The sequence below is a fragment of the Rhinopithecus roxellana genome, chromosome 4 (genome assembly GCF_007565055.1).
Source record: "Rhinopithecus roxellana isolate Shanxi Qingling chromosome 4, ASM756505v1, whole genome shotgun sequence".
Classification (NCBI taxonomy): Eukaryota; Metazoa; Chordata; class Mammalia; order Primates; family Cercopithecidae; genus Rhinopithecus; species Rhinopithecus roxellana.
This window is the reverse complement of record NC_044552.1, coordinates 128,680,336-128,692,731: the sequence shown is the minus strand read 5'-3', so window position 1 is coordinate 128,692,731 and position 12,396 is coordinate 128,680,336. Positions and strand designations below refer to the sequence as shown.

Here is a 12,396-nt window from a genome sequence, read left to right as displayed (position 1 = left end):
CTTACCTTGGGAGACTTGGGCAGGTCCACCTTCCTTTCTTCTGCTAAGGTTAGCAGGGTTAACTTTGTTTCCTCTACTGAGGGGTGTTTGGGAGGGCGAGGTGGGGGATGTGAGGCTGAGCTTTCATATCTCCGCATCATGTAATACTGCTCTTCAGTGATCTCTTCTACCAGAGTCCTGACTAGAAATGGTCCTGCATCCCTAGAGAAATTACTAACTAACTGAACAGTCATACTCAAGCGACCCACAGGAATTTCCCAGCACTCCGTGGGGTTGGCAAAGTCACTTATGAGTAGGTAAGAGTCTGTGATGTCTTCCTCCAACTGCAGTCCTGGTGTGGCAGCCAACACATCCTCTTCAATGGAAAGATCCCTGACAGACACCTTCACATTGAAGGGCAAGCGGAACTGTTTACAGAGCTCAGAAATCGGGTACTGTTTCTTATCATGAATCACCTCTACAAAACCTCCTTCCATGTACAAAGGGAGCAGTGCTGCCTCATAGGACTTTTTGAGGATTTTTTCACAGGCCAGAACATTCACTACTTTTTTTATTCCCTCACAGAGGACTTCAGTTGTCTCTGAGTGATGCACCAGAAACTGGTCCCCAACAGATACAGATGACAGCTTGTTATGAGGGGAATGAAAGGCTTTGGTGGCCACGACGTGAAGAGGCTCCTTTTCACTCTTAGCGATCTCTAGGTCATAGGCCGTTGGGAACTCCCTCGGTCGCCGCTTGAACTTGCCTTTATAGCTAGTGGGGATCAAGAAGTGTCTTTTAGGAAAATTGCTTCTAATTTCTGAAGCTAAGATTCTTGATGCCTGGTACTTTTTGTGGATCACGATTGTTTTCCCAGGCTGTAAAATGCTTTGGGGCAGGTGACTTCCTTGAGGTGCTTCTATGACTTCAGTTACTATCGGGAACTCTTTACTGGTCATTTCAAAAAGATCTTCTGTTGATAACAACTGAAGAAACCAGTTAGCATCATAAGAATCAGTGATGTCTTTGACTTCGACATCTAGACTGGGGAGGATGCGGACTATATCCTTTCGAACTGAAAAGAAAAAAAAATCACTATGGTATTTTGTACTTCAAAATGTTTGCTGCAAGATACTCTCCTGATGCCATAAATAAACTTATTTTACAAAATAAAGAACTCAGATGATCATCACATATCATTTCTTATGTGTAATTTTTCTTTTTCCAAATTTTAAGATGAAAGAGATTGAATATAAAACCAACACTCATAAGCCCATACTCAGTTTAAGAAGTGGACATTAGTCAGTACCTTGGAGCTCTAGGGAACCTCCTCAAAATCACAACCTCACTTCTACTGACGTACAATCACTCTCCTGATTCTCATGTTAAATATTCCTGTGTTTATATTTATACTTTTATCATTCATAGCATACATGAATATAGCTATGTGTGTGAATATGTATGTAAATGTGTTCATAAATTTTATACGAAGGTTTATAAATTATTAGGTCATTTTAAGTCACATTCTTGAGGGCCAGACTTTATATATCAAATTATCATAGAAGAAAGTTTTGACCCAAAACATACATTCTTTATACCACATCTTATCCTGTGAGATGAAACAATATTGCAAAGTCATGAGATACAAGCTATTTGAGATTAATATGTGAAAATAAATAACAAGATGCAGTATTTTTCCAATGTCAAAATTATTTCTTTCTCCACTGGTGTTATATTATACCTGCTTACCAAAGGAGTGGTGCAGAGTGGGTCACAATCAGAGGAGCCATTCAGGAGCCCTAGGGTATGCTGGTGGGCGCTCAGCAATGTATTAATTGCCTCATGCGTCACTGGGGTTAATGGATATCTGTATTTTTTCCAACCATCCACTGTCTCATGAGTCTTCCTTTGAGACTGCAGAGATACTTAAAATATTGTCCTGCATTTATTTACCTCTTCCTCATATACTACCCAACATAGCATCATTATAAATGGTCCTGAATAAACTTACGTATTGGCCAGGAACTGTATCTCATTCCTATAATCCCAGCATTTTGGGAGGCTGAGGTGAGAGGACTGCTTTAGCCCAGGAGTTCAAGGCTAGCCTGGGCAATATAGTGAGACCTTGTCTCTGTACAAAAATTAGAAAAAAATTAGCTGAACCTGGTGGCGTGTTCCAGCTACGCAGGAGACTGAGGTGGGAAGATCACTTGAACCTGAGAAGCAAAGGTTGCAGTGAGCCATGATCACACCCACTGCATTTCAGCTTGGGTGACAGAGTGAGACCCCGTCTCAAAACATAAAAATAAAAATAAATAAATAAAGTTATGTGTTAATATTAACAGGGTATTACAATAGTATATATTTTCTTGATAACTTACTAACATAAATTTTACAGCATTTTCATGATATGGCATTGATTTTCAATATCTCCAGCCACCCTTCTGTCATTTTTTTCTTCCTTCCATGCTTTTGAAAATGAACAATTTGGAAGATTTGTAAGACAGAATATCCTCTTATAAAATATTACATACATATTACTTTTTATATTATTAACTACATCAAAAAACCTGTGTGATTCATATAATATTATTTATATATCCTGTGTAATTATAGAGTTTCTGAAGATGCAGCAATGAAAAAGTATTATCTTCTTGTAAAAAAACAAAAAATCAGTGGTTGCCTATAGGCTGAAGGTCTGCAAAATTGTAAAGATTTTTAATTTTTAGAAAAAAAAAGCAGGGTTGAAAGAGCACTTCTTACATTAATAAGTTATTTTATAAAGTTTAGCACACACTAACTTTTGACATTATACCTACTGGCTTCTCTGAACCTCAAGGTAAGTTTAGAAACTAAAATTCTGGTTGTTTGACTCAAAATGAGCTAGGTGTAAGAATCCTAGAGCTAGCTCTAGATAGGCTGATGCTATTCCTCAAGTCTAGGGAACAGCTAGAGATTAGTAGAATAGATGCCATCAAGGACTTCCTGAGAACTCAGAACATCAGTTTCAATGCAAGCTAGATCCCAATCTTTCTTTGTACATGGTGGGTGCTGTGGGCTAGGAATAGCTTTAATGCATTGGAGGACGGCATTGCTGCTGGAGAAAGTCTGCGGGCCATGTTATCTAAACTCTTAATTTTTTTGTATTCAATTACTGACCTATCTTCAATACTTTTGTGCCTATATCCACTGAAATAATGTTAGCCTATCTTATTTTACTTAAGCTCTCAGCAGCATTTGACAAAGTAGATTAGACTCCCTCCTCTTTGATACATTTTTCTCACTTATTTTCCTCTTATCTCACTTGTGATTCTTCTCAGTTTTGCTGGTTTCTTCTCCCTATACACCACCCACCCCTCACACACACCTTTTAGGGTGTCTTGGTTCTCTTTTTCCCTCTATCTACACTCACGCCTACTCTGATCTTAAATGGTCTCATGTCTTTAAATATCATCTTTATGCTGATGACTACCCAAAGTATAGCTCTAGCCAAAACATCTTCCTGAATGCTGTATGTCTACTTCAGATCTCCACTTGGACATCTAATAGATGTCTCAAAATTAACATGCTTAAACTGAAATCTAATCTTCCCCCAAAACCTAAGCTACATGCTGTCTTCCCAAACTCAGCTATTGGAAACTCTTTTTATTCAGTTCAGTCCATAAATCTCAGAGACATCCTTAGCTTTTCTCTTTTTTAACACCTGACATCTCTTACATCAGGACTATCCTGATCTAAGCCACATTATCTCTTGTCTGGCTTGTTGCAATGGCTTTCTAACCAGTATCCTTGCAGTCAAATCTCAATAGGGAAGCCAAATATTATTTTTAGATGCTAAATAAATTATATCTGTCTTCTGTTTATAAGCCTACAGTGTCACTCCTTTCACTTAGTATAAAAACCAAAGTCCTTACCTGGCCCCTGGCACCACCTGGGTCTCATCTGCTACTCCTTTGACTCACTCTAACTACCCATTGTCTTCCGGACCTCCTCATTGTCAGTCAGATCTTTGCACAGGCTGTTTCCTCTGCCTGTTACATTCTTCAGCCAGATATGTTCACAGCCAACTTCTCTTCTTCTTCAAGTCTGCTTAAATGTCATCTTGGCAGTGAGATCTACTCTAAATGCTCTATTTAAAATTGCAAGCTTCTCTTCCATTTGCCCTTTTCTGTTTCTCTATTTCATGTCACCCTTCACCTTCTATCATTCCATATCACTTGCTTATTTATATTATGATAATTTTCTATTGTTTGTTTCCCTAAACTGAAATATATGCCTTCCCAGAGGCAGTAGTCTTTCATTGTTTTCTTCATCAATGTCTAGAATGTCTAGAATGGCTCCTGGCACATAGTAGACACTCAATAAATGAATTAATGAATAAAAAATAATTGCCAGAACAAAGTACATGAGTGAGCACTAAAGGAAGCAATTCAGTAAATAAATTCTATATAAAATTTCACTGGAGAAAAAAAGTTTTCAATGTTAAAATTCCTGCTACTATTCATAGCAGCTATTGTATATTTTATTTAAGACATGTCTCTTAAGGTTACAGTTTAACTTAATCAACGGCCTGTTCAATGCAGTAAATACTTGTTTTTAATGTCTTCAATACAATAGAGAGATTGAGGTATAAATATATGAGCAAAGTAAAATACTTTCATCCAATTTTTTTAATTAAAAAAGATCAGGCAAAATCATGATGTATATGCCTAAAGAGAAGATTCAGTACAAAGAAATAGCACATGCAGTGAAAATCAACAACTCTTCTTAGATTCACCAGAGAATTGAGGTCACAGGCAAACCACCACCCCAAAAACTAGACAGGTAGACGAATACAAACAGTCATAGCTCACTGGGAGCAAAAACCACTGCTGGAGCCAGCACCTGGAAGAATTCAAGGGTAACTGGGGACTAACAGTAGAATCATTTAAGAGATAAAACTCCCAGGGTGGGGAGAGCATGTTTAGGAGGACCTCCCACACTTTTCTGAGTCTTACTTTCAGGGGCCCATCCAGGTTCTCGGGATGAAGATGAGAAAAATTTCCTTGTGCTTCTGGCAGGGTGAGAGAAGAAGCAACCATTCTGAAATATACCCAGAGCATTCTGTTCTCCTTTAAAAATGCCTGTCCTCAAGGAAAACTATTTTAGCACAGCCCAACCAACTTGTGCTTTACCAGAGCCTAACTGTCATGGGGGAAGGGAATTGCCCAACCAAACCACCTCTAATATTCTATGTAGGGAAAAAGCAATACTCAACTCCAACCTCCTCTGTACTTCCACATAAAGGAAGGGAAATACCCAACTCAAGCCTCCACTAGCCATTCTGTTTCTCCCAAAGCGTACAAAAAAGCTGAGAAACATTTGTGAAGGTCACAGCCTAGAGACACAGGCTCACTAATAACTGAAACCTAATCATAAAATTATAGAAATCCCCCCTCCATACCATAGGACCACATCAACAGTGCTACTGTATAATAACAGGAAATTACAACTCAAAGAATGGCATTTAAGACTGTATCTAAGAAGAAGTCTCTAGAGACTAAAGTCAACAGGGCAGACAAAAGCAAGAGCACTACATGACAGTGTAGTCTCTGACACCTACCATTATAGCAAACTATAAACATAGCCTAACTTCTAGATAGATCAACAGAAAAATCACGTAAAAAGACAATTTATCAGTTTCTTTTACCTGACACATCATGTCTGGCTTTCAAAAAAAAAACTACAACATATATTATAAGGCAAAAAAGCACACTCTGAAGAGACAAATCAAGCATCAAAGCCAGATTCAGATATAGCACATATTTGGGAATTATCAGACCAGGAACTTAAAATTTAATAATAACGCTAACGAGTATAATGGAAAAAGGGGACAACATGCAGGGAAAGATGGGTGATGTAAGCAGAGAAATGGAAACTCTAGGGGAAAACTGAAAGGCAATGATAGAAATTGAAAACACAAGGCCAGGCATGGTGGCTCACTCCTGTAATCCCAGGACTTTGGGAGGCTGAGGCAGGCGGATCACGAAGTCAGGAGATCGAGACCATCCTGACTAACACGGTGAAACCCTGTCTCTAATAAAAATACAAAAAATTAGCTTGGCATGGAGTCATGTGCCTGTAGTTCCAGGTGCTACAGAGGCTGAGGCAGGAGAACTGCCTGAACCCGGGAGGCAGAGGTTGGACTGATGTGAGATCATGCCACTGCACTCTAGCCTGGGTGACACAGCGAGACTCTGTCGAAAGAAAGAAAGAAAGAAGAGAGAGAGAGAGAAAGAAATAAAAAGAAAAGAAAGAAAGAAATTAAAAACACAGAAACAGAAATAAAGTCTTTGGTGGATTTCTAATTATACTGGACACTGCTGAGGAAAGAATCAATGGGCTTGAAGATATGTCAACTAAAAACTTCCCAAACCAAAAAGAAAGAGAAATGAAAAAAAAAAAAGAACATAATATAATACCCAAGGAATGTGAGACAACTGCAAAAGATGTAACATGTATGTCCCAAGTATACCAGAAGGAGGATACAGTGGTCATGAAATGAAGAAATATTTGCAGTAACCAGACTGAGAATTTTCCAAAATTAATGCAGCTTCAAAATACTGAGCAGGATAAATGCAAAAAAAAAAAAAAAAAAAAAAAAAAAAAAAAAAAAAAAAAAAAAAAAAAAAAAAACTACATTGAAGAGTATCATAATCAGACTTCATCAAATCAAAGACAAAGCAAAAACTTGAACCAGAGGGGTGAAAACACCTTACCAACAGAGGAAAAAGGACGAGATTTGCAATGAGCTGTTCTCTGGAAACCATGCAAGCAAGAAGAGAATAGAGTGACAAATTTAAAGAGTTCGAAAAAACCCACTAACCTAGAATTCTGTATCCAGTGAAATCATCCTTCAAAAGTAAAGGAGAAATAAAGATTTACTAATATGAGTAACAATTAAGGGAATTTGTCACCAGTTCACCTGCCTTGCAAGAAATATTTTTTTAAATTCTTCAGAGAAAAGAAAAATGATAAAGGTCGGAAACTCAGATGTACACACAGAAAGGACAAGTGCTGGAGAAGAATAATTGAAGGCAAAATAAAATGTTTTATTTCTTATTCTTAATTAATCTAACAGAAAGCAGTGTATTAAAAATAATAATTGTAGCAATAGTTTGGATGATTATAGCTCATAGATAAGTGAAATGAATGACAGTACTGTTTTAAGAGACAGGAGGGAGGAATGAGGACTACTTTCATGTAAGGTAACTGCAGTACTCATGAAGTTATTTGTGTTATTTGAAAGTGACATATATTAGTTGTAAATATATATTACAAACTCTAGGGTAACAACTAAAAATGTTTTTTACAGTATAATTTATATGCTAAGAGAAAAGAGAAAGTGGAATCATATAAAAGCCTCAATTAAAACTACAGTAGGCAGACAAAGAAGGGGAAAAATAGCACATTTAATTTGAGGATGAGGATAAAGACATTTTATGAAAGGCATGGCCACAACATGAGACTTTAAGAGTGAAAAGAAATTACAAGCTAAGATAGAATAGGAGAGGGTATAATCCAGATGGCAAGGACACTGTGATCAATGATAAGAAGGGAACTTGAGAATTGTCAGTAATTAACAAGAAATCTAGCATCTCAGGATTTTAAATTAGAGCACAGGGACTGGACAGGAGACTCACTGAAAGAAGCACCATGAAAATGAATTGACACTTTGAATGCCAGGCTGAGGAATGTATAACTACTTCAGGAAGAAATCCAAAATATTTCAGATCAAGAAAGATGAAATTACAATTAGCAATTTGGCAGATTATCTGATAACTCAATGGGAGGAGAGATTGAAACCAGGGAGTCTACCTTTCTTTCTATACTAAGTGCCATGAAGCCCATAGACATACAATTTACTGGCAACTCAGTCAGCCTCATTACTTTTGCATGAACTTTGAATTTTTATATTATTCTCTCATGTCTGTTAAAACATTAAAATGAAACCTTTATTTTATACTGTTCTGTTGAGTTTTGCATATGTTTTAAGTTTTCCATAGTCAAAAGTTAAAATAAAAACTCATTATTTGCTTAAAGTTACCTAGAATTTGGCAATGGCATCCTCAAGTTTTTAAACTGAAATAGGTTTCATTAATTTTTATGGCAAATATTATATCTACAAATCTCTCCTAGAGAAAGATAAAGACACCAACACTTATAGTGTTGCTTTCTTATAAAACAAAAAGTTGCATGTTTTTATAGAAATATTATAAAATATAAGACAAGAAAAACAATTAGAATCTTTTACAGATTTATAAAATTTTAGATTACCATTGCTTATGTGGTGGTATATATAGCTCTAATCGTGTGTGTGTGTGTCTGTGTGCGTGTGTGTGACAGAGAGAGAGATAATTGTTTTAAAGAAGCATTTGTTATTTTGCAGTTGGGAAAATGGAATTTCCTCCCCCCAAAAAGACCAAACAGTACAAGCTAAATTAGAAAATGTCATTTTCCAAAAAAGTTATTTTTGACTCTAAAATGATAGATAAGAAGGCAACACCTGAGAGCATGAGAATGAGAAATATTCCTGGAGGTTTATATTACAAGTTTTTCTGTTCCAAACTAAACCAAAGGGAAAACATTATGTACTTATCAAACTTTAGTTTAGACTTCCCAGAATTTCTTCCTGAGTGAACATGAATTATCCTTGCTGGGTATGTTTTCTTGCTATCCAAAGTGAGCTCCTGTGAAAAACAATTTCCATTCCATTTTTTTCTGAAAGGGTAATAGGTTACTTCCGTATGTTGCTGAGTAGTTTCACTAAGTTCTTTCCAAAAAAGTCCCTTCACAGGGTGAATAATCATAATGTGGTACTTTTCTATATTTCCCACTGTAACAACCCTCTTAACTAAGTTTGAATTTGGGGGACGCCACTAAAATTGCCTTTAAAGAGAAAATAAAGAGTTACCTTTAAACTTGGTTGGTGATGGGCAACATATGTTTCCTTGGATATTTAATATTCAATTCTAGAATACTCTTGGTCTCAACTCACGAAGTGAGAACCAATCCTTTGCGATTGGGCCTAAATTAGTACAGGGATGGAAATCCGCTGAGACACTCTTATTCAAGACTTGAAGACAAGATGATTGTTTCTACATATTTTTCTCCAAAGAAATTGTATAAATCCTAGCGCTACAGTTTCTCCCAACTTCTAGTTCCTCATATATATATATACATATATATATATATATATTTTTTTTTTTTTTTTTTTTTTTTGAGACGGAGTCTCGCTCTGTCGCCCAGCCTGGAGTGCAGTGGCTGGATGTCAGCTCACTGCAAGCTCTGCCTTCTGGGTTTACGCCATTCTCCTGCCTCAGCCTCCCAAGTAGCTGGGACTACAGGCGCCCACCACCACGCCCGGCTAGTTTTTTGTATTTTTTTCAGTAGAGACAGGGTTTCACCAGGTTAGCCAGGATACGATCTCCTGACCTCGTGATCCACCCGTCTCGGCCTCCCAAAGTGCTGGGATTACAGGCTTGAGCCACCGCGCCCGACCCCTCCTATATTATTATTTAATGATAATAACCTGTAAATTTGTTAGACATTTTTACTGTCTAATCTTTGTCATTTACTTTCTAAGACTATGGTTGTTTTTCTCAAAAGTATGAACTTCATCTTCATCTCTCATCCACTCAATGAACTGTTTAGTTACATATTTGCATTGCATTCCAATCTTTATTATAGGGCAATTATTAGATTTACTAATAATTTCTGAGCTCTGCCTTGTTCCACTTTTCTTTTAAATTAAAATTTGCTTTACAGTTCATTCATTTGATCTCAATTTTCTTTATGGATATTCTGTGAATTAATTTTTTTAATTTATTTAACTTCATTTCAACTTAAGAGAAGCTATACTGTGAGTTTCTATTTTCTTAGCTGGTTCTCCTCTGGTTCATCTGTTGTCCATATTTCTAAACAAAGAGAGCCTTTTGAATGGCTCTGTAACTTTTGTATTAGAAAAAATCATCATAAACCTCACTGAGAAATTAAGAGTTATTTAAAATGAATACACTTGCATTTTATATGAGTTTATTCGTAACACTACTTTGCCTTTTACATTTTAATTTAGTCCATAAAATCTAAGAAAAGCAAATAAACACTTTTTTAGACACTTTTAACATGTATTCCATTGATGTTTGTAATGGTTAGTTTTACATATCAACTTGATTAGGCTATATTACCTATTTAATCAAACACTAACCTAGGTGAGGCTGTGAAGGTATTTCGTACATGCAGCTGTCATCTACACTCAGTTGACTTTAAGTAAAGGATGTTACCTTCCACGATTTAGGTGGGCCCTGACTAATCAGCTGGAGGTCTTAAGAGCAAAAACTGAGATTTCCCAGAGAAAAAGAAATTCTGCCTCAAGACTGCAGCATTAACTCATGCCTGAGTTTTGAGCCTCTGCAGCTTGTCCTACAGGTTTGGATCTTATCAACTCCCATACTCACATAAGCCAATTCCTTAAAATAAATAACACTGTATATATTAACGTATAATTAGGTATATTTAGCACACATATATATTCTGTTTCTCTGGAAAATCCTAATAAGGCATTAATAGTTGGTAATGTAAAAATAAATATGTACCTAATACAAAATAGGTACCTTTCTCTGCTTGCTGCATGATACTTTTATTAGCAATAAAACTGCAGCCTAAAGGAACAAAATGAAATGGGAGCTGACTAGAGTATCCACTGGTTCTAAATATCACGTCATAGTATTTTCATGGACACATTACAAAAAGCATCACTAACAAAAATTCAACCTGTTATACAAATATAGATGATATAAACTTTGGTACCATTAAGTTCATATTTTTCTTAGCTACTGAACCCATAAATATGTCATCATAATAAATCAAATCTGGATATGGTTAGTGAGAAAACCCTCGTGTTACCTAAAGAGGAGCTTTGTACTGTGAAACATAAATATACATGCATAAACAATGCAGTCGCTTAATTCATTCTTTCATTCACTTGATTTACTGAATGCTTATGGAACATTTACTCTATCTCAAGTATTGAGAAAACACAAATACATACATAAGAAATTAATGTGATATTTTTAAAAATTACTGAAAATTGCGTTTTACTAAATATATTAAATTTATAAATTATACTTGTTATCATTTAGCAGGAGTAGCAACCAGTCCTTTGAGAGATTATAATAGATCCAGGCAAAACTCTGGGCTAAAACTAATTTAATTAGATAGTGAGATTTATGGCTAAAATTATACCTTTTCAATCCTTTCTCCCATCAAATTTACCACAGGGGTAAAAAGTCAAAAAAGGAAGGTTTTTTTAAAAAAAAATTCAATAAATCTAAAAGATATCTGCAATCCTTAATCTAAATGAAGACAGAAATCAGAGGGAAGAATGATAAATGACTTGACAGAATAGAAAAAGAAATGCCTATGCACCTGAGGAGGCAAAATCCAAAGAAAAGTGAACGTTGTTGTCCCATAAGACCTCCAAAGACAGAATTTGGAGACATAAGGCTCCTGGAAAGCAAAGTGAAGCCAGGGGGCTAAAAACACAGGGATTATTCAGATGTCTGAAAAATGGTTAAACCCAGGTCTCCACTCTACTCTAGGGAAGATAGGTGACCAACCCTTCCACCTCTCTCTCTGCAGTAAAAACTATATACAGGATCTCAGAACCTCAGAAACCAGACATAGGTGAGCAGGAGAGAAGCGTGGGACTGAAAGTGAAGTAATTATAAATCTGTAAGTGGGAGTGGTGAGATTGTTGGCTCCGTCCCTACTTAGCTCCAAGTTTCATAATCCCCAGAAGACACCACAAAGATTCTTCTCAGGTGAAACTGAACTCAAAATGGAAAGACTCACAAAACCTAAATTTGAGGACCGCTGCAGTGAAAAAGCTGGCATGATAATATCTAAAATTCATAAACATAGAGCTTATATAGAAACAGTGCCTTACTTGTACATTTTTGTTTCAACTGACCCCTGTAAATATGAACATATGACAAGTAATCACAAAGCATTTGATAAAAACATTTAACAAGAAATGATACACCAAAACTTTAAAAAAAAAAAAAAAAAAAAAAAAAGGAGCCCAAAAGGAGGGAGATAAAAAGCAGTGAACTAATGAAAACTTTAAAAAACTATCTAAAATATTTTTAGTAGAGATGGGGTTTCACCGTGTTAGCCAGGATAGTCTCTATTTCCCGACCTCATGATCTGCCTGCCTCGGCCTCCCAAAGTGCTGAGATTATAGGCGTGAGTCACCTGGTGGCGGGCGCCTGTATTCCCAGCTACTTGGGAGGCTGAGGCAGGAAAATGGCGTGAACCTGGGAGGCGGAGCTTGCAGTGAGCCGAGATCGCGCCACTGCACTCCAGCCTGAGCAACAG

The 12,396-nt window shown here is 36.5% G+C and overlaps 1 protein-coding gene across 4 annotated transcripts in view; it reads right to left on the bottom strand.

The window, feature by feature from the left end:
- The window catches only part of THEMIS (thymocyte selection associated), a 225,432-nt gene that overhangs the window by 109,022 nt on the left and 104,014 nt on the right, over positions 1-12,396 (bottom strand). For all 4 annotated transcript variants that reach the window (XM_030929106.1, XM_010358400.2, XM_030929107.1 and 1 more), the window contains one exon: positions 6-1,054. In XM_030929106.1, coding sequence (XP_030784966.1) covers positions 6-1,054 — 1,049 coding nt within the window. The remainder of the gene's footprint in view (positions 1-5; positions 1,055-12,396) is intronic.